The sequence below is a fragment of the Vulpes lagopus genome, chromosome 4 (genome assembly GCF_018345385.1).
Source record: "Vulpes lagopus strain Blue_001 chromosome 4, ASM1834538v1, whole genome shotgun sequence".
Classification (NCBI taxonomy): Eukaryota; Metazoa; Chordata; class Mammalia; order Carnivora; family Canidae; genus Vulpes; species Vulpes lagopus.
The window spans coordinates 15278133-15301106 of record NC_054827.1 but is presented as its reverse complement, the minus strand read 5'-3'; the positions used below and the strand labels follow the sequence as shown (position 1 = coordinate 15301106).

The window sequence follows — 22974 nt, the reverse complement described above, 5'->3', positions numbered from 1 at the left end:
TCCCCTGTCATGAAGAATCAGAAAGCCACAAAGAAATGACAGATTTTCATACTTTTCTGTCTGCCCTAACTTCAACTAGGTGGCAACTATGACAGTGACTTTGATGTGGACAAGGGCACCGGGACCATCATTGTTGCCAAACCTCTTGATGCGGAAGAGAAATCAAACTATAACCTCACAGTAGAAGCTACAGATGGAACCACCACTATCCTTACACAGGTAAGTGAATCACTAATGATGCATTTGTCGGAGAAGGACTGTTAGGATTTCAGGGTCCACGGGCGGTATGAACGGTTGAGTCTGCCCTCTGAGGCTCCCAGGAAGAGTTACTGTGTCAAGAGAGTTCACGCATAACACACGCCGAGGATTTGTATTTCAGGAAGAAAATTAACTGCAAATCTGGATTTAGGTTTGGCCTGTAATTAACCAGTCTTAGAAGTTTTGAAAGAAGGCTTAAAAAAAAAAAACCCCACTTTTAATTTTCAAAATCAAAATTTTATACCAATTTCAAACAGTATTAATATAAATGGTATTACTATTGAGGATGAATTGTCCAAGTGATTTTCATTAAAGCTCATTAGAGGCTTAATTATCTTTTAAATCACTTTGAGTTTTTTTTCCCCTTCTGGCTACCTTAAGGTTGCATAAAATGGCTGATAAAATTGTTCTCCTAATTCCTTTAACATCTTTATTTGTTCCTATCGAGTGATTAAGAGATGGCCAGATTACTGGGATTTCAAATTTCAGTGTTAAAACCCTAAAAATTAAATCTAAATTCTCTTTGATTCTCGGTGTGGGCTGCTTGAGAATTTGTTGAACATTTGTTATATGCTGGGTATTGTTCTAGAAGCTGAATACTGGGAAACAAAATCCTACCCCCAGAGAGCTTACCCCCTAGGGTGGTGGAGGCTAATATTTACCTGTAATCTGCTGTGTCCTAAAAGACAAAAGGAAGAAAGTAAGTATTAGAAGATAAAATGCTTCTGAATTCCAGTTTTTTATCTTTAGATGATACTATTTTAAATCTCAAATGAAACAGGTCATCTGTTAAATCATTTAGTTGCATTGAAGAATAAGAGTCTGTGATGTCTTTTTAATTAATAAGTAAGTAGATGATTCAGAACCAGTTTTGAGAAGACCTTATTCCTTTCTCACACTTGTGATCCTTAGTAGATTTAAAATTGACATGTTACCATGCTTTGGGGTCATTTTGAGATTGTCACGTACAAGTTTTAGTACAGTATTAAATTTTCATTTTTGTTGGGAACTGTTCTCATTATAGAAGTTAGACTTTAGAACATGAAAATGAGAATAAAAACATCAAGAGTTATAATAAATTTAACAGGATAAAATTTGAAAGTTTTAAAGGTATAGCTGTATGTGGACCAGTTCAAATAAATTTCTAACCAGAAATATAGCAAAAGGGACTTAATAAGCAGTGGCCCTCTGTGCTGCGCATTCTCATTAATGAAGATGATATATTTACCCGTAGCATTTATTGCTTATCACTAAATGAATCAGTAGCACTGTTTCCCTTGCCCGGTAATTGTAGTTTTAGCTAGTACAGTTAAAAGGTTAGTATGAAATGTGGTAGTCAAATGTGGTTGACTAGAATTTCCTGAAAAACCCAGGAAATAGACTACAGTCTTTCCAGGAACACAGAATATCTTAAGTTCTAGTGCTTCATTTATACCTCTGTAACTTATTTTGAGTCATTTTCAGAGGGTCTTGAAGATATTCTGATGAATTGCTGGCTGGGCGGGTCGAGCGAGGATCAGTGGTTACAAGGCCCAGACTGACCTATGGGACAAAGAGGACAGTCAGTAATTAGGTTTCGATTTCCTTGTGGGTCAGAGAATAGGGAGATAAGAATGTGGATGAGGACAGAGCAGCAAAATACCACCTGAAGAGCAACACAGAGATAGGAATTGGGTTGATAAAGAACTGAAACACAGGGGATCCCTGGGTGGCGCAGCGGTTTGGCGCCTGCCTTTGGCCCAGGGCGCGATCCTGGAGAGCCGGGATCGAATCCCACGTCGGGCTCCCGGTGCGTGGAGCCTGCTTCTCCCTCTGCCTGTGTCTCTGCCTCTCTCTCTCTCTCTCTGTGACTATCATAAATAAATAAAAATTAAAAAAAAAAAAAAAGAAAAGAACTGAAACACAGGGTAGATTCAGGTTTGTCGGTAAAACTCAGGAACCAGCAGGGCAGATTTTGCTGTGTGCAGGTCAGTAGCAGCGGATGGCAGATCAGAGGTTTGGGGGGGGGGGAGGGCGCTGTGGGGTTAAGCCTTGGTGCATCATCAGTAGAGCTGGGCAATGGGGCAGGAGGGGGTGTCCTAGTGTAATCCCTGGTGCTCTGTAGAAACAGCGCTGCTCCTTGCTTTCTTGGCCTGCCGTTTTCCGCTTAGATGCTGACCAGTATTACTGTGAGTCACTTTGCTTTTTCTGGTATCTCAGGGTAACTTAGCAAATACAGTTAAGGCTTCTTCTTTCTTTGAAACCGTTTTGCTTTCCTATTTCCCTTTGGTTTCTCGAGGATCAACAGTACGTGCAGGTCGATTGGTTTGAACCTTGGCTTTGCCTCTTACCCTGTCTGTGGGCAAGTGGCTGTAACCCTCTGTGTACCCTTTTTCTCATCAGGAAATTGGTCATAGTGATTTTATCCTCAGAGGGCACTCTGCAGGGTAAATGAGGTAGTACATGGGATGCTTGCATCGAAAGCCCATGGAGTCCGTTGTCCGTGCATGCTCACAGACCATTCGCTCTTGCACATCAGCACTGGTTTGGACTCCCTGCTTGACACCTCAGTCCCCTCCCTGTCTCCATCCTCTGTCCCTGCAGTTCACCCCGCATTGCCCACTGCCGGAGTGGGCCTGCGTGGTTGGGAAGAGGCCGCAAAGGTGAACTTCCTCTGACAGGTAGTTCAGTGCATCCAGGATATAGTTCTCCAGCCTCTGCTTTGGAGTCAGGGTTCTGCGTACTAGATGCCACCTTCTCCTTACCCCCCACCCATCCCTTAGTTCCATGTCCTTCTCACCAGTCTCCAAGAGAGGGTGTTTGATGTGGCTTCTTGCCGTTATGTCTTTGACCAAGGTCCTCGCCCCTTCCCTGTATACATTGATCTGCCAACCTAAGACTTATGCAGGCAAAGCCGTATTATCTCTTCCTTACAAGCTTTCAGAATGTTCCACACCATATCTGGACTCGTAAAAACTTACTTGATAATGTACTTGATAATATGTGGAACCTCATTATGCTTCATATGTGTAAGACCTCGCCTGCTGAGGTTAAAAGCTTCCTGAGGGCAGGCAGGGGCTATAACACATTTGTTTGCACCCCAGTAATGTGTAGGTATGTGCTGAGTGTACAGGGGCCCTATGAATGTGTTTCACTAGAATTGCCATATCAAAATTGGTTGTTTTTACCCTGGTTGCTCCTATTTAGTCATGATTAATTGACTTTAGAGCAGGATTAAACTACTTCTGCCCAATACTCCCTCCATTAGAAAAGTAATACGTAAATTTATAGTGGAAATGAATATATAATGATTTAACTTAGAGAAATTATAAAACCATCTCTTCTGAATCATCATTGACCTTAAGAAATGGTCTGTAGTTTCAAATGTTTATGTGACTTTCACATAAAACCTGTGGTTTAGGGAATGCATTTAGTATGTATATGAAGTTTAGTGTTACAAATCCATCACTGATGTAGTGTTTGATGAGAACACTGGTATAGTCTTCATGGAAAGATCTGTAGTTCATGTGCTAGCACCAGTGTGGTTAATAGCTTAACCTATGCATTCCTGGGACTTTGGCCTCCTGTACTGTTTGGACTGGTGAACCTTTTTATTCCACACATGCCAAAGAAGCTCAGATTTCTTGTTTATAACTATAAACCATCTTTATAATCGTGTGTGGATAAGGCATGGTGGAAATCACTACCATCTTTTCAATCTGAAAATTAATCCTTTTACTGTTGAAGTAAAACAAATACTTCTAATTCATCTTAAGACTGAGTTTTTTTAAGAGACTGGCTTTTTCTTCCCTCTTTATTTATGTTGACATTTAAGAGAGCTTATCTTTTCAGTGTACTTAAATTACTTCTAGGAAATGAATGTGTTTGCTATTTATATGTAGGTTTTATGATCACAAAACTATAATGATGTGTTTACTATTTATATGTAGGTTTTATGATCACAAAAATGTAATAAAGATTTTATTTTATTTTTTTAAAGCACATTTCTAATTTATCAGTAGGAATTTGGAGTCTCAAAGATTAGAACAAGAAATTGAAATACAGTATTTATCTACTATCATACTCACCTCGCTAGCTTGGTCGTTGGAGATTCAGATCTGACATAGGAAATTATCTTCTGTAAATCCTGCTCAAGTAGTCTCTCTTATTACCCAGGTACTCTAGAATCTCTCTCCTGTGGAGACCTGAGAGAAATTAAGTGTACAGTCAGAAGGAAGTGTGGGAAAGGTGTCACATATCTCCAAAGTGAGTTTCAGGAATTTAGAAAGGTCTTCATTATCTTACTCTTGGTTAATAGATCAATGGAGGGATCCCTGGGTGGCGCAGCGGTTTAGCGCCTGCCTTTGGCCCAGGGCGTGATCCTGGAGACCCGGGATCGAATCCCACATCAGGCTCCCGGTGCATGGAGCCTGCTTCTCCCTCTGCCTGTGTCTCTGCCTCTCTCTCTCTCTCTCTCTGTGACTATCATAAATAAATAAAAAATTAAAAAAAAAAAAAAAAGTTAAAAAAAAAAAAATAGATCAATGGAAAATTAAAAAAATATATTTTATTCTAGATTTTTGTTGCTTTTATTTTTCATTTTGTGTTTCATTGTGCTAAAAAATAATCAATTTTCACTGCGCATCTCATTTTCTCCCTTAGTTCTGTAAATATTAAAATATCATAATTAAAGATATTACTGTAATGTGAGTCATTTTGTCATTTTAGGTATTCATCCAAGTAATAGATACAAATGACCATCGTCCTCAGTTTTCTGCATCAAAATATGAAGTTGTTATTCCTGAAGACACAATCCCAGAAACAGAAATTTTGCAAATCAGTGCTGTGGATAAGGATGAGAAAAACAAGTTAATCTATACTCTGCAGAGCAGCAGCGATCCACTGAGTCTTAAGAAATTTCGTCTTGATCCTGCCACGGGCTCTCTTTCTACTTCTGAAACACTTGATCATGAAGCCACCCACCAGCATGTTCTTACGGTCATGGTACGGTTCTCTACCCTTTTGGCTGCCATTTGATTCCTAAGGGGTTCCATATGTTTGAGAGGATTTTTAACAAATTATAGGGAAATTCCAACAGTATTGATAACCTACTGATTCTTTCAGGTGCGGGATCAAGATGTCCCTGTAAAGCGCAACTTTGCCCGGATTGTTATTAACGTCAGTGACACCAATGACCATGCCCCCTGGTTCACGAGTTCCTCCTACGAAGGGCGGGTTTATGAATCAGCGGCAGTTGGCTCAGTGGTGTTGCAGGTTACAGCTCTGGACAAGGACAAGGGGAAGAATGCAGAAGTGCTGTATTCAATTGAATCAGGTATTTTTGGAGCCCTTCTCAGTAGGCTAACTTTAAAAAGTACATTTTTCTAAAATTCTATGTGTAGAAACATTTCTTTGTGTCACTGTAAAAATTGCTTAATCTTTAGCTACCATTTTTTCATATTAGGAGAAAGAAGGCTCTTTTTAGCTTTTAACTCACTAGAAAGCAAAGAGAGTCCTAAGTTTCAATAAAAAAACATTATTAGCATTGTTCAAGACTCTGAGAAGTTCCTCAGTGCTGTATTTGGTCCAATTCAGTGTCTCCGCAGTGTTTTAACCATACAGAATTTTCCTTCATAGTATTTGTTAACTATGAACCACTCTTAGGAAACCACTGCCTTAATTATTTATCTTGTAGTCAGTATTTTTTCTTGGGCTCAATAGGAAGTTCCATGACAGAGTGCTGGGTGTCGTGCCCTCTTCTGTCCCAGGGTTAGCTTTTCTGCCCCTTTCACCCCCATGTACCTTTAACAGTTGAGTTTCCATTTGTGGAGTTTGGTTGTTGCAGCAGGCCCCAGGGTTGCGATTTGGACTAGAGATGTTGGAAAGCTTAGCAGCCTGCTGGAGTTGGGCAAGGAGGGCCTTGGACATTCCTTCTAGGTATGATAGGGCAGGAGACCCAGAGTCTTGCTGGTGGTGACAAGGAGGGTCACCAAGAAAGAGTTGTAGCAAAGTGAAATGTTTTGTTCTCTGTTATCTTTTATGCTGCTGTTCATAGTCTTACATTTATTCATTCTGTGGACTGATTAAGCATATTTTATGCGTCAAGTGCTATACTAGGAGCTTGTTATAAGTAGAGGCTGTCATTGGTCCATGAATGTATTTCATGCAAAAGGGGAGCTACTGATTGAAATGGGGATCTGCTTTAGAACATAAGATTTGTTTAGTCATAATTCATTTTGTTTTGGGACCTTCTCTACTCATGCCAAATAAAATGAGTAAGTGATGAAGTATCAAGAAGGCTGCTTCCATTTTTCCATGTCTCTCAAGGTAATTGTTAGTACAAAGAATATAGACTCTCTCATTCTTTTGTCTTATAATGATTTTAGAATATCATCTACTTAACTTGATTTGTTAACTTCCTTCCTCTGCATATTTAAAAATTGTGCCTTTCCTAGGCAGTAGAATTGGTAGAGGTAAACATTAACTATAGGTCATATGATCAAAAGCTGAGCACATGGAGAGTTATTTTTTAAAAAAGCCACTTAATTGATGTGTATTATGTGATCAAACTATTTTTATTTCTTAATACATTTGAAGCTTCATTTGTTTCCCTGAAAACAACCAAATTTAGTCCATTACCCACAAATAAGAAGATCTTACATACTGCCTGTAGTTTAGGATTAAACTGTAGTAGAGTTAGCGCCTTGAACAAAGATGAGGTTTTTCCACTGGTTCAGAAATTTAGCTGTTAAAAAAACAGTGCATTCCATTTGTGCATGCCTGAGCACTTCAGTAAAATAATTTTCTCATAGACAAACCGCCTGGGTTTGTGTAGGAGAAAATGTTAAACTTTTCCCTTAGCTTTCACATAATTTTCAACAACTGGGTGGTTAAAATATGATTGTTGGTGCCTGACTGAAGGCATGTGCATTCTTGAAATGCTTGTAATGACTGATGGGATTAGTAATTGGGTATTCCAAGAATGGCACTATATCTCCACTCAAAGAATAGATAATACCAAGGGCCTATTTCGATATAGAATTCGGACTTCTAAGAAGATAATCTTTATAGATTTGGTAATGTAAAAAGTGTGCTGAAGAATTACTTTATGGGCAACAGCTACCATTAAAATGCAGGAGCGTGTGTCTGTGTATGTGTATGAATCTGTTGGAATAGTAGCAAATGTAAAATAGTCATTTTTCCTTTCATTTAAGTTCCTTATATTCACCTGCTTCTCCTTTGTGTCAGATTACATTTAATAAAGTTCTGAAAACTAGTTATAAATTCAGGCTGTAACACTGCATGTTTAATTAGCAGCAATCTATTAAGCAAAAAAGGTTTGGTCTGATTGGGAGTCTCTAGGGGAAAAGAATTAATTAAAGGAGATTTTCCCTAACAATTGACTTCTGTATTTAGAGACAGTCAGGGCCATACTCTGGACTGATGGGGTTTTCTTTTCTTTTCTTTCTTTTTTTTTTAAAGTTATTAACTTCAAAACTGTTATAATGCCTCGAAATAGAAGACACTCCATACATACACTTACTGAGTAGAATTGATTTTCTTCCCCACACTTAGGTTAAATATAATTGCAATTGAAACCTTAGGTTTCCCACTTCAGGGGGCCAACTGTCAGGTGGTCAGCACTTTACTGAGCGGCCACAGCATGTGCACAGTGGGAAGAAATAGATTTCTGCTCACAGCTTCGTGACATGTCCTTTGGGGTATGTGTGTGTAATACAGTCATAGCTGATGAGCACAGATTCACATCTTTGGATAATTGCTTTCTTCAAATAGAACAATCTAAGGCTATTTAGAAACCACCAGTATCTCCAGCTAACGTGAATGACTAAACCCCCAACCTGGTACTCTACCACTGCCCTGTTCATTCCCTCACAAATAGTGTATGTGTATTTCAGTAGTTGATGAATGGACCTGTTGCTACATCAGACAGGGGCATGTTGAAGCCACTCAGCAGTTGAGCACACTCAGCCACTAGTGTGCTTCCACATAAACGTGTTGCTTTCCCATCCACCAAGCTCATGATTTCTGCCCCAGCATCTATGTATGTAGGAGCCATGTGTTAATTGGTTGCCTGGGTTCCTGTTTAACCTTCTTGTTAAGATATTCCAGGTAAGAATGTTTTTGAATTTGACATCTGGCAAAAATTTATCAGAAATAACTATTAGTACATATTTTCTTTTGTTAACACTTTCAAAGGTAGAGCTTAATCGAACAAGTGGTTGTCGGTAGTGATAGACATAAAATGCAGAAAAAGAAACCCAAATAAAGATAGAAATATAGTGCCTTGTTATCTTTCCATACATGTGTACAAGTTGTGTCACTCAGCAAATATATACGGAGTGTCTCCTATGTGTCAGGCATTTTTCTAAGTACAGGTGATAAGGTGATGAATAAAACAAGCCATGCTTAAATGGGGCTTACGTTTTAGTGGGAGAACAGATAAGAACATTGCAATGTGTGCTGTGAAGGATAAAACAGGGTAAGGGAACAGAAATAGCCATTCTAATTGGGAAGATAAAGGAAGACCTCACCATCACTTTCTCTAAGCAAAGGAGCATTTGAGTAAAACATGAATGAATGAATGAATGAATGAATGGGCAATGAGAATAGCTGGGGAAAACCGTTCCAGAGAGGACCCAGCAAACACAGTCATCTTAAGATGAGAACATATCTGGTTGAGGAGTGAGGAGCCAGCATGGCTGGAGGGCAGGCAGTATGTTGTATGGAAAGTAGCGGGTTCGAACCCCTCCAGCTTGCTTCAGTGCAGATAAAATCTATTCATTCCGCTATGTAGGGCCTTGTGTTGTTTGAAGCTCAATTTCACTATAAAAATAAGAGAAAGTGGTATAGATGATTGAACGTACAATATGGTAGGTCAACTGCTTCATTAGTGCAGACCTAGGAAAGCCCAAGGGGTGGGGGATGAAGAGCATTGTCCACAGGTTTTCATGGTCTCCCTATCAGTCAGGTGACCAGTCATGGTTTTGAAAAATGGGGTGATGCCCAGGTAGGAGAGAGGTCCTTGGAGTTCTGATGACTGACTCAAGCACAATGAGAGGATCTGGGACTGTTGACTCATAAATGCAGACAAGCAGAAATTAGTGTCTGTGAGGCGTGGTAGAGGCAGTATTATGCTGTTTGTGTGCAAGAGTTCAGCTCAGAGCTTCAGGGCCTGGAGAAAGCCTGGGCCTCTGCCTTGTTGCAGATATGACGCAAGGCCGTGGGGCCTAGACACAGAGCCAGGCAGGCTTAATGAAAGCCAGACTGGATCTGGCCTCAGAAAAAAAATTGTATCATGGATTGTTGGAAAATGTATTAAGGAAATGAAGGCTATAGAAGAGGTGTTTTTACTAGTAATGGTGTAGAGAAAGGAGTGCTTGATCAATCTCCAAATCTGCAAATCACAATAAGTCATTCTGGCCTATGACATGCCCCATGCAGTTGCAAGCCTACAGGAAAACAGAACTTGAAAAAGCAGTTAAGTGGCAAGTCAACTTTCTTTTGGGAAATGTAATTGTTCATTTGGGGAAAATAAATTCAGTTCTGTGACTAGGAGATTGGATTCTGGACTATTGTGAGACAGGGGATGAAGTGTGGGTGGGTAGGTGGATCGAACCTGAAGACCCTCCCAACACTGCCGCATGCCATCCGAAAAGATGGTAAACTCCTAAACTCGAGTGAACTGCTGATGTCTTTAGAAAGATTTCCATGATGATACAAAACCAGGACTATTTTGCATTTGAAGCTAAATACACCTATTCAGTATAGCTGGAAAGGTCCAGAGAGAACAAGTAAAACAGTCTATTCTAGAGTAGAGTTTCTCTGTCTCAGCACTGTTGACACTTTGAAGCAAAAAACCCTTTGTTGTGGGGGCTGTCCGGTACATTGTAGGGAGTTTAGCAGCAATTTCTGGTCTCTACCCAGCCGGGTGTTAGTAGCACACCCTACCTAGGTAGTGATAACCAAAAATGTGTCTAGATGTTGTTGCATGTTCATCTAGATAAGATCACCTCCAGTTGAGAACCATTGACATAGAGGGTAGATTGACCTAAAAAAGATTAAGAAGGGAATAGTACTGAAATCTTTGAAACCTACATAGGGTGGCAGATTGTACACAAGCTCATTTTTCATTCCCTGAACATTTGAAATAAGGGACAACACTCTTGAAGCTTGTTAAATTTTCTTAGTGAATTGACATCTTCCCTTTCATAATGAATAAGAACCATGAGAACTTGCAGGTGATAAAGGCTGAAACTAGAAGTATATTCCCAAGTTTTTGAGGGACTGTTGGAAAATTATTAATGGCCTTACAAAAGGATAACCATGCTTTCTTTCCACATCACATCCTGGTTCAGCCAATAGTGAGTGAGTTCGGCTTTTGGTGTAGAGTAATCTATCTTCTATTTCTTGCTTTTCATAATTTATGAACAAAACTCTGAAAAGTCTGCCACCTTTAAGGAGGCTGTAAATGAAACAAGTTCCTCTCAAATGTTGATAACCCCTGGATTTCTGTTTAATTATAGAATATCACTTCTAAAGATAGCTTTGTTTCTGCATCTCCAACTATGACTTGTATTGGTCCTTGTATTTTCCTCTAACATGTTTTTATCTTCCCCCTCCTCCTAGGAAATATTGGAAATTCTTTCACAATCGATCCCATCCTGGGCTCTATAAAAACTGCCAGAGAATTAGATCGAAATAGCCAAGTGGAATATGACTTAATGGTAAAAGCTACCGATCAAGGCAATCCACCAATGAGTGAAATAGCGTCTGTGCATGTCTCTGTTACGATCGCAGACAATGCCTCTCCTAAGTTTACATCAAAAGAATATTCTGTGGAAATCAGTGAAACTATCGGCATTGGAAGTTTTGTTGGAATGGTGACAGCCCACAGTCAGTCATCAGTGGTGTATGAGATAAAAGATGGAAATGTAGCTGAAGTTTTTGATATCAATCCACATTCTGGAAGTATCATCACTCAGAAAGCCCTGGATTTTGAAACTTTGCCCATTTACACATTGATTATCCAAGGAACTAACATGGCTGGTTTGTCTACTAACACAACTGTTCTAGTGCATCTGCAAGATGAAAATGACAACTTGCCAGTCTTTATGCAGTCAGAATATGTAGGACTCATTAGCGAATCAGCTTCAATCAACAGTGTGGTCCTAACAGACAAGAATGCCCCATTAGTGATTCGAGCAACTGATGCTGACAAAGAATCAAATGCTTTGCTTGTTTATCACATTGTAGAACCATCTATACACAAATATTTTGCTATTGATTCCAGCACCGGTGCTATTCATACAGTCCTCAGTTTGGACTATGAAGAAACAAGTACTTTTCACTTTACTGTACAAGTGCATGACATGGGGACACCACGTTTATTTGCTGAGTACGCTGCTAATGTGACTATCCGTGTAATTGACATCAATGATTGCCCTCCTGTGTTCTCCAAATCATTATATGAAGCATCTCTCTTGTTGCCAACATACAGAGGAGTGAAGGTCATCACAGTAAATGCTACAGATGCTGACTCGAGTGCCTTCTCACAGTTAATGTACTCTATCACCGAAGGCAACATCGGGGAGAAGTTTTTTATGGACTACCGGACCGGAACTATAACTGTACAGAACACAACTCAGTTAAGAAGCCGCTACGAGTTCACTGTGAGAGTGTCTGATGGCAGATTTGTAAGCTTCACCTCTGTGAAAATTAATGTGAAAGAAAGCAAAGAAAGTCAGCTGAAGTTTACCCAGGATGTCTACTCTGCAGTAGTGAAAGAGAATTCCACCGAAGCCAGAACATTAGCTGTCATTACTGCCATTGGGAACCCAATCAACGAGCCTTTGTTTTTTCAGATCCTCAACCCAGATCGCAGATTTAAAATAAGCCGGACTTCAGGAGTCCTGTCAACCACTGGCATACCATTCGATCGTGAGCAGCAGGAGGCATTTGATGTAGTCGTAGAAGTGACCCAAGAGCAGAAGCCTTCGGTGGTGGCCCACGTGGTCGTCAAGGTCATCATAGAAGACCAAAACGACAATGCACCGGTGTTTGTCAACCTTCCTTACTATGCTGTTGTTAAAGTGGACACCGTGGTGGGCCATGTTATTCGCCACGTGACCGCCGTGGACCGAGACAGTGGCAGAAATGGAGAAGTACATTACTACCTTAAGGAACATCATGAACATTTTCAAATTGGATCCTCAGGTGAAATTTCATTGAAAAAGCAATTTGAACCTGACACCTTAAATAAAGAATATCTCATCACAGTGGTTGCAAAAGATGGAGGAAATCCAGCTTTTTCAGCTGAAGTTATAGTTCCCATCACTGTTATGAATAAAGCCATGCCTGTGTTTGAAAAACCTTTCTACAGTGCAGAGGTTCCAGAGAATATCCAGATGCACAGTCCGGTTGTCCATATACAAGCCAACAGCCCAGAAGGGTTGAAAGTGTTCTACAGCATCACAGATGGAGATCCCTTCAGCCAGTTTACTATTAACTTCAACACGGGAGTTATAAATGTCATAGCTCCTCTGGACTTTGAGTCCCACCCAGCATATAAACTAAGCATACGAGCAACCGACTCCCTGACTGGTGCTCATGCTGAAGTGTTTGTTGACATAATCGTGGAAGACATCAACGATAACCCTCCTGTCTTTGTTCAGCAGTCTTACACCACGACCCTGTCTGAGGCATCTGTCATTGGCACGTCTGTCATTCAAGTTAGGGCAACAGATTCTGATTCAGAGCCCAATAGAGGAATTTCATACCATATGTTTGGGAATCATAGCAAGAGTCATGATCACTTTCACATAGACAGCAGCACTGGCCTCATTTCACTAGTCAGAGCTTTGGATTATGAGCAGTTCCAGCAGCACAAGATTTTTGTAAGGGCTGTGGATGGTGGCATGCCCCCTCTGAGCAGTGATGTGATCGTCACGGTGGATGTCACGGACCTCAATGATAACCCGCCCCTGTTTGACCAGCAGATTTATGAAGCCAAAATTAGTGAGCATGCCATCCATGGGCATTTCGTGACTTGTGTCAAAGCCTATGATGCAGACAGTTCCGACATAGACAAGTTGGACTATTCCATTCTGTCTGGCAATGATCATAAGAATTTTGTCATTGACAGTGAAACGGGGATTATCACACTTTCAAACCTGCGCCGGCACACCTTGAAGCCATTTTATAGTCTTAACGTTTCTGTGTCTGATGGAGTTTTTAGGAGTTCAGCTCAGGTTCATATAACTGTAATTGGAGGCAATCTGCACAGTCCTGTTTTTCTTCAGAGCGAATATGAAGTGGAATTAGCTGAAAATGCTCCCTTACACACCCTGGTGATTGAGGTTAAAGCAACTGATGGGGATTCTGGTATTTACGGTCACATTACTTACCATATTGTAAATGACTTTGCCAAAGACAGATTTTACACCAATGAGAGAGGACAGATATTTACTTTGGAGAAACTTGATCGAGAAACCCCAGCAGAGAAAGTAATCTCGATTCGTTTAATGGCTAAGGATGCTGGAGGAAAAGTCGCCTTCTGCACCATTAATGTCATCCTCACAGATGACAATGACAATGCACCCCAGTTTCGAGCAACCAAGTATGAAGTGGACATCGGATCCAATGCTCCCAAAGGGACATCAGTCATTAAAGTCCTTGCAAGTGATGCTGATGAAGGGTCCAATGCTGATGTCACCTATGCCATCGAAGCAGATTCTGAAAGTGTCAAAGAGAATTTGGAAATTAACAAACTGTCTGGCATAATTACTACAAAAGAAAGCTTAATTGGCTTAGAAAATGAGTTCTTTACTTTCTTTGTGAGAGCTGTGGATAGTGGGTCTCCATCAAAAGAATCTGTTGTGCCCGTCTATGTTAAAATACTTCCACCAGAAATACAACTTCCAAAATTTTCGGAGCCATTTTATACCTATACAGTTTCAGAAGACATGCCCATCGGAACAGAGATCGATCTCATCCGAGCAGAACATAGCGGGACTGTTCTTTACAGCCTAATCAAAGGGAATACCCCTGAGAGTAATAGGGATGAGTTCTTTGTGATCGACAGACAGAGTGGCAGACTGAAACTGGAGAAGAGTCTTGATCATGAGACAACTAAGTGGTACCAGTTTTCCATACTTGCCAGGTGCACTCATGAGGACTATGAAGTGGTGGCCTCTGTGGACGTTAGTATCCAAGTGAAAGATGCAAATGATAACAGTCCTGTCTTAGAGTCTAACCCATATGAGGCATTTATTGTTGAAAACCTGCCAGCAGGGAGTAGGGTCATCCAGATCAGGGCCTCTGATCTAGATTCAGGAACCAATGGCCAAGTCATGTACAGTCTAGACCAGTCACAAAGTGTTGAAGTCATCGAATCTTTTGCCATTAACATGGAGACGGGCTGGATTTCAACCCTGAAGGAACTTGACCATGAAGAGCGAGACCGTTACCAGATCCAAGTGGTTGCATCAGATCATGGTGAAAAGGTTCAGCTATCCTCCACGGCCATTGTGGATGTTACTGTCACTGACGTCAACGACAGCCCCCCACGGTTCACAGCAGAGATTTATAAAGGGACTGTGAGTGAAGATGATCCACCAGGCGGTGTCATTGCCATCTTAAGCACCACGGACGCCGATTCTGAAGAAATTAACAGACAAGTTGCTTATTACATAACAGGTAAGACATTTAAATGAAATGGTTAAAGTTAAAAAATACATTGTACTAGAGGCATAAATTTTGAAATACATGTTTTAGGTACATTGGGAGTTAAGGGGATGATTTTAGTAAAATTATGTCTAACATAAGTAGAAGTAACATCTATTAAGCTACATTTCAAGTTCTTTGAGGAAACCTAACAGTTGTTTCTCAGTTGACTGTTTTTTATTTTTATGATTCCTTCTGCGGAACTTTATACTTTGCATATGATAAATATAGTTAACTATAGTTTCAATATAGGCTAATATAGGCTAAAGTATTGTTTAGTAGGCTTTACATTTTATTTAGCTTACTGCTTTGTTTCAATATACATTTTAATGCCTTGATTTTGGGGTGCGGATGGTAAGTGGGAAAGGCAATATACCAAATTTAAATGTAATAATTGTTTTAAAAACCATTAATTCTTTTAAACCATAACATTATATATATTTTGTGCAGCTTATTTCTGCAGTTACTTACATCTTTCCTTATTTCAACAAATTTGTCCTCCTCCTCCATTGGTTTATTAATAGGAGGAGATCCTTTGGGCCAGTTTGCTATTGAAAATGTACAGAATGAATGGAAGGTCTATGTGAAGAAACCTCTAGACAGGGAAAAAAGGGACAATTATCTTCTGACTATCACAGCAACTGATGGGACCTTCTCATCAAAAGCCATAGTTGAAGTGAAAGTTCTTGATGCAAATGACAACAGTCCAATTTGTGAAAAGGTAGGCTCTTCTATCTTTATATATTATGAATTTGAATTTATTTCCTAACCCGTTTAAGTAGGACTGTCATGTGCTTCTAGGTATAATTCGGACACATTTCACATTTTAAACCTCTTATTGTTGAGGCAGAGGAGTGTTCAGTGGGTCAAGAGTTGGATTAGCTCTGGAACTATTTTGGGGAATGCTAAGTAGTTTAAAAATCTCAAACATACTGTAAATGTTGGACAGGGTTCCAGTTGTGTTTAACTCTTAAATTGTTCCGTGAAGTTTTCATTCCCTTTATTGGGGGATGAGATTATTTGGAGGAAACACCCGATTAGTAGATCATATACAAAGCTCCTTTTGCTTTAACAAGCTGGTTTTGGGGGCCCTTGCCCTTCTACATGCCAGAGAAACTAAGAGGTTAATGAATGTGCTTCTGTAGCTGTGGATCCCACTTAACATGAGAACAAATAACCGAAAGAGGAGCTCTTCCCATCCAAGGCTGCAAGGTGAGCACTGAAGCAGCTGTGCCCTGCAGCCAGTGTGTGAGGAGCAGTGCAGCCTTTGGGAGGTAGTGGTTAGATAAGCAGAGGAACTGGGACTTGATCCTACAGATAATAGGGACTCGATCCTAGAGATAATAGAGACTCAAATCCTTTTGTATTTGAAAGGTGGAGATGACAGGAACAAAGAGTTCCTTACAGAAGAGGAGTTTGGTGGTGTCGTGTGCATAAGGGCTAGCACGAGTGAGAGCAGGGGGTAGTAAGGCAGGCAGTGGCAGCAAAAGGAGTAGGGACAGAAGACAGAGCAGAGGACAAGCTGATCCCTTGGTGCTGCCTGCATGTGACAGAATGGCACGCATGTCAGATCAGGATTGCCTCTGCTATTTCCTCCAGGAGTGAGGGAGAAAGACCAAAGATACAAGCCTGGGGTGGAGTTGGTTTGAGAGGAGGCATGTTGTGTTCCTCTCAGACTCCTTAATTATAAGGTAATGGGACATTCCAGGTTTTGTAGACTTGTAGAGACAGCAGGGATGCAGGTGGAGATTAGGGACAGATCCATAAACCGGCAGTTTGCATGGATCCCTGACAGTGGAGTCTGCGTGAGAGGCTAATAACAAAAAGGGACAAAGAGTGTACATAGGGGTATTTCCTTTCCTCCATGAGGGGTGGGGGTAGTTTTAGGAGGCGGGACAGCAGCAAGTACAGGTGTGGCTGCTAAGCGGATGATGGAGATGTGGAACAGAACTTGGAGGCTCAAGATGGGCTTTGGAGGCAGTGGGCTCGGGATCCTGATGTAGATGGTTGCCTGACTTTGGGGAGGGTGTGTGTTCATAAGTATATAGCTTTGGCCCCCAAAGGAAGAGGAGATTCCAAGGAAAGAAGGGTGGAAGATGAGGGGAGGGCTGGGGAGAGTGAGGCATTAAATGGCCTTAAAAAAGGGGGGGAGGATGGGGGCAGAGTCGCAGCTGTGGAGGGGACAGAGCCGTGCTCCGGGGATACAGCACAATCAGGAGGGAAGGGGGAGCTCCAGAGGGATGAGGTGTTCACTCCAACCCACATGGAGACTTTTTTGGCAGTAGTATTTCGTGTGGGTGGGGGGGGGGGGGAGGGGAGAGGATGCTGGCTGTGTGTGTCTTAGAGAAAATAAATGTGTGTGTGTGTTTTTAACACTTGGCATATTACTTGGATATGATGCCTTGTCATCTTTGGGAATAATAAAAGAACATTAGATCATTTGAAATCATCGGTATTGCAAAATATCCTGTTTCATGAGCCATAAAATGTAGTTTACCTCAAATTTGAGCTCATGTTAAAAAGTTAACAAAATCTTAACCTGTTTGTCTTATGTTTTGGTTTATGGCATGAATTTCTAATTAGTTGGAACTGGAAATAGCCATTTATTATGTTTGAGTTCGGTCAGATGGGGAGGGAAGGGTAGCAGAAGAGCCCTGGTCCCAGCATCACTTGCCCCCACCCCGGGGGGCCTTTGGGGATTCTTTGATTTCTCCCGTGACATGAAGATCTCTCAACTGCAATTATCTGATCATGTGTTAGGAAAGATTGCAAATAATAAATTTCCTGTATCGAAATGAAGTAGACATGATGTAACAGGCATTTACTCTCCTAATTTTTGGTTAACTATGGAATACTACTTACAAGAATTTAAGGTAAACATGAAACCAACTCAGATACTCAAGTATTCAGAATTCTCTAGTTAAATGTCAAGTTAGACTGTTCCAGGGATACAGAGGAGTTGTTACCTGTTTCATGACTCCTTTTTGTTTTAAATGTGTTTAAGAAAAACCCGTTTTCTTATAAAATCATATTTCTTATAAATCTATTTCATTTCTTATATTTTTGTTTTAAATGTGTTTAACATAAGAGAAACAGCTCTGTGGATTTTAAATTTTGTCATTTCCCATGTTTTCTATGACAGAAGTTAAATGATTTTTTTTTCCTCTTACTCCCTTGGCAAGTCATTTTAACCTTAACTTAATGTCTTATGTTTACAATATTGCTTAAAATCTTTGTAGACTTTATACTCAGACACGATTCCAGAAGATGCCTTTCCTGGGAAGCTGATCATGCAGGTGTCCGCTACAGATGCAGACATCCGCTCCAACGCAGAAATTACTTACACATTGTTTGGTCCAGGTGCAGAAAAATTCAAACTAAATCCAGACACAGGTAAAGATGGGACTTGGGGCAAAATTAACTGTTTCAACAAAGTCATCTCATACATGTGGGTGGTTTTAGGTCACGTGTGAAATTTGAAATTACATTTTGTTCCTGTAAAATTTACTCTGATATTACAAAATTGGCATCTTTTAGAAATCTACACAGCTTTGTGTGTAAAATGTGGGGTGAGACAAAAAAAATTAAATTAACAGTATCACCCACTTGAACCAAGGATTTAAAATTTAGATTAATATCAACTTCTTTTTTTAAAAGTAATTCAGAAATTTAAGAATATCTCAAACTTTCTGCTTCATCCATTTTGTATATAGTTTTCTTGAATTCATGGGCATGCATTAATAATTTAGCATACTCTAAAATGATTAATGGTATTTTATTAATGGTATTCTATTTGTATTTAAATCTTTAAGATTGCTTTCCCTCTTACAATTTGGTGTCTTGTTAAAGTCGGGAGTCCAAGTAACAGTTTTTTCGCAGCTCCACCCCCAGAACTAATTGTGAACATATGAGGCTATGAGTCAATTTAAAAATGTTTTAAATTTGGCAAGTTAGGTAGCGCTTTTTCGGAGTGTGTGTGTGTTTCTTTGACATTATATATAACCTGAGAGGTCCTAGCCTCAAAGTCTTTATGATGTGAAGAGCCAGCACCCAGCAGGGTCTGGAAACCTGGATCTCTCTGGGTTCCTGCAGCTGTTTACTCCTGTCACTGATAAAACGGTGCCTTCAAAATTCTGTCACTGTAAGAGGAAAGGAGAAGACACAGGAGGTGCATTTGCAGTTCACATCTTAAATTTCAGGTAAATCCATTTATTTTTGATTTGTTCTTAGGTGAACTGAAAACATTAGCCCCTCTTGATCGTGAGGAGCAAGAAGTGTATAACCTTCTCGTCAAGGCCACAGATGGAGGGGGCAGATTCTGTGAAGCAAATATCATGCTCACGGTAGAAGACGTGAATGATAATGCCCCTGAATTCTCCGCCGACCTGTACACCATCACCGTGTTCGAGAACACAGAGCCCGGGACGCCGCTGACCAGAGTGCAGGCCACAGACGCTGACGCAGGGGGTCTAGGTGATGCTCTTGCCTTTAAGCCATGCTCTAAGATCATAGGGACCTCTGGGCCAAAACACATCTCAAGTTCAGTCTCTTTAGCTTATCTTATGTTAGGCATATTGAATAACTTGTATTATTTAATTCCTCAGCATTAAAAGTAGAATGAACTCTTTAGAATCATGAATTCATTAAAAAAGTCTACATTTTTAATGAATATCTCAAGTTTCAAAATTGTGCCCGATGTACTTAAAATTTTAAGACATCTGTGGTATCCCTAAAATTATGGTTAGTGACTCTATTAATTGATTTTCATATCCATTTGAATTAATTAAGTGAAGTGTTATTTTGTGAATAAACGATTTAGTGATGTAGAAATTTTAATGTGGAAATAGAACAGAAGTGATGTTACATTATTAGAGTTTTACAGACCTTTCGCAATTTTTATGGAGAGTATAATGCTCTAGGATACATGTTTCTAACATTTCTGTAGCAGAGAATAAAAATAATTTCTTAAGTCCTACTAGTACGGAAGAATTAGAGCACTAACAAAAATGTTACTTCTCAGATCTTTGACACTGATGCTAAATAATAGACTTTCTTGTAAAAGAGCTGCTGGGTATTATAGCAGACATTCCTGTAGAACACAGTCTTAAAAAGCCAGATAATGATGAAGTTATATTTAAATTAGTCAATTTTTAATGGAAACGTTTGCTTTTTAAAGATCATAGTCCTAAGAATGTCTAGGAACATGTGTTAGCATTTTCCCTTTTAAAACACACTACATGTTTTTTTTTTTTTAATTGTTTAAATTCCTTGAAATCAAACGATCTGATGTGATGTCTGTCATGTGTTACCAGGACTGAATCGGAAGATCTCCTACTCACTCATCAACTCTGCTGATGGGCAGTTCTCCATTAATGAACTATCTGGAATCATTCAGTTAGAAAAGCCCTTGGATAGAGAACTGCAGGCAGTGTACACCCTTACTTTGAAAGCTGTAGATCAAGGTCTCCCAAGGAGGTTGACAGCAACTGGCACTCTTGTTGTGTCAGTTTTGGATATCAACGACAACCCACCCGTGTTTGAATACCGTGAATATGGTGCCACCGTGTCTGAGGACATTCTCATCGGAACAGAAGTTCTTCAAGTGTACGCAGCCAGTCGGGATATTGAAGCAAATGCAGAAATCACCTACTCGATAATAAGTGGAAATGAACATGGAAAATTCAGCATAGATTCTAAAACAGGTAACCTACCCTGTAAATGAGAGGAAGCCCTTTATTCTGCTCCAAAGGCTGGATGGCTCAGCACTCTACGTGATACAAAGCGGCAGACATAAATCAGCAGTTAGATACCCTAAAAAGATAAAACTCAGGTTTTCTTTGTGTTGATGGTTTAAGTGGGATTCAAAGTGGTTTAGAACTTTTAAGTGGAAAATTAAAGTATCGCACACGAGTAATTCAGTCAAGATGTCAGATGTAGTAAATTAGTAAAGATAAAGAGTAGAAGATTGTAGAGGATCTTGTGTAGTGGCCCCTTGTTCTCTCCCATATTGAAGCCATGTGAAGGTAGCTTCTTAAGCCAAACAGTAGCTTCGACCTCTTTGATCTTAGTTGCTATAGGAGGCATCTGATAACTCATTAAAATTGACGTCTTCATTATGCTCGTTAGATAGAATAGCTGAAGTACTTTTAACCACACTGAATGACTATCGACAAGGTCAAGAGTCCTAGGAGCTATTGACTCCTGCTGCGTAAACACTTTCACTGTCTTGTTGACCTGTGGTCTAAAAGAGCTAGAAGTCTTCAAACGTTGTAAAAAGTCACTTCATTCAAGCTGTATTTGTGTGTGACCATTCCAGATGAAGAGTAGGTGTGTGATGATACTACTTTAAAATGTACTTTTAATGCACAAATAATCATAGAATTATTATTTTTTAGGGCTCCTTTGTAGGGTGAGCTATAAGGAAGGATGCTCAGGAAATTATTAAATCAAAAAAGGATTCTGACCTAAAAAAAAAAAGGATTCTGTCTTTTGTGGTTTTTTTTTTTTTTTAACTTTAAAAAATTAATTCATGAAAGACACAACAGAAAGAGGCAGAGACATAGGCAGAGGGAGAAGCAGCCTCCCTAAAGGGAGCCTGCTGCGGGATTCGATCCCAGGACGTGGGATCATGACCTGAGCCGAAGGCAGATGCTCAACCACTGAGACACCCAGGCGTCCCAGGGATTCTGTTTTTAATGACAAGATGTAAGTAGTTACTCTGGAGATAGAAAAAAGAGATGTACATTTCTATAAAAGAAAAACAGAAAAAGAAAAGAAAGGCCAAAGAATAGAATTCTTATGTTTTCCTTTTTAGGTTAATAGAGTGACATCTGTAGTAAACTGTGGTTTAGAAGGGAGAAGAAATAAAAACATTTTTATGGTGGGATGTGGGATGTAGCGTTGACTGGAGAGCCATTTAAATATCACAGAGACATGAATAAGACCCAGGGATTCGCAACTTCCTGATTTGTAATTGCTGAATTAAGAAGTTAGAAAACATACATAGAGGATAAGTAACTTCTGAAGCAGAAATGGTTTGTTTAGCAGTGTGTCTCCAGCACAGTGGGAGAAAGTGGTGGCATTTGAAAGTCCCGGACGTCATTTGGCTTTTCTCTTACAGGGGCCATATTTATCATTGAGAATCTGGATTATGAAAGCTCCCATGAATATTACCTGACTGTAGAAGCCACTGACGGAGGTACGCCTTCCCTGAGTGATGTGGCAACTGTGAACATCAACGTCACCGATATCAACGACAACTCCCCCGTGTTCAGCCAAGACACCTACACGGCAGTGATCAGCGAGGATGCCCTTCTCGAGCAGTCGGTCATCACGGTGTGTATTTTCTCCCCTGCCGTGTTCTTCTTTTGGGACTTTGCAAGAAATTTCAGGAGGATCGATCCAGTTTTTGTTGTGGCCTTACTCGAAAATAATTGGAAGTTGTGAAATGTCATCTGTTCTCCCAGTCGATGAGTGACTCTGTGGTAAATGATTGCCTTGTAATAGCTAGCTGTTGATAGCAGAGATTGGCTTAGACGCCAGTCCCTTCCTTAGCTGTCTCCTGAGCATCAGTGTGGTGTTTCCTAGGTCATGGCTGATGATACTGATGGGCCCTCCAACAGCCGCATCCGCTATTCGATCATAGATGGCAACCAAGGAAGTCCATTTACGATTGACCCTGCCAAGGGAGAAGTGAAAGTGACCAAGCTTCTAGACCGGGAAACGGTATGTGCAAAAGTGTGGCTTAAATTGTTTACTGATTACCAAACCTGGACAGAGATGTTCCTTGCGTGCCCCCCTCTGTGACACGATGGGGAAGTATGAGAAGGGTAGGAACCAGCCTTGTTCGGGCCCTGACAAACAAGGCACAGTTGGAAAGCATTTCCAGTATGAAAATCTCAGGAACGTCAGACGTGTTTCAGACTGACTGGTAGGAGTTTGGAGTAAAAGTTTATATTCAGGGAGAAACTTGTGTTGCCTCCAGTGTTGGGGGGA

At 40.3% G+C, this 22974-nt stretch overlaps 1 protein-coding gene across 6 annotated transcripts in view; it reads left to right on the top strand.

Annotated features, from left to right (window-relative positions):
* The window catches only part of FAT1 (FAT atypical cadherin 1), a 128176-nt gene that overhangs the window by 85474 nt on the left and 19728 nt on the right, over nucleotides 1-22974 (top strand). For all 6 annotated transcript variants that reach the window (XM_041753850.1, XM_041753844.1, XM_041753846.1 and 3 more), the window contains exons 7-16: nucleotides 80-219; nucleotides 4966-5241; nucleotides 5362-5572; nucleotides 10885-14952; nucleotides 15504-15700; nucleotides 18219-18372; nucleotides 19210-19452; nucleotides 20292-20681; nucleotides 22100-22314; nucleotides 22567-22704. In XM_041753850.1, the coding sequence (XP_041609784.1) occupies nucleotides 80-219; nucleotides 4966-5241; nucleotides 5362-5572; nucleotides 10885-14952; nucleotides 15504-15700; nucleotides 18219-18372; nucleotides 19210-19452; nucleotides 20292-20681; nucleotides 22100-22314; nucleotides 22567-22704 (6032 nt within the window). The remainder of the gene's footprint in view (nucleotides 1-79; nucleotides 220-4965; nucleotides 5242-5361; nucleotides 5573-10884; nucleotides 14953-15503; nucleotides 15701-18218; nucleotides 18373-19209; nucleotides 19453-20291; nucleotides 20682-22099; nucleotides 22315-22566; nucleotides 22705-22974) is intronic.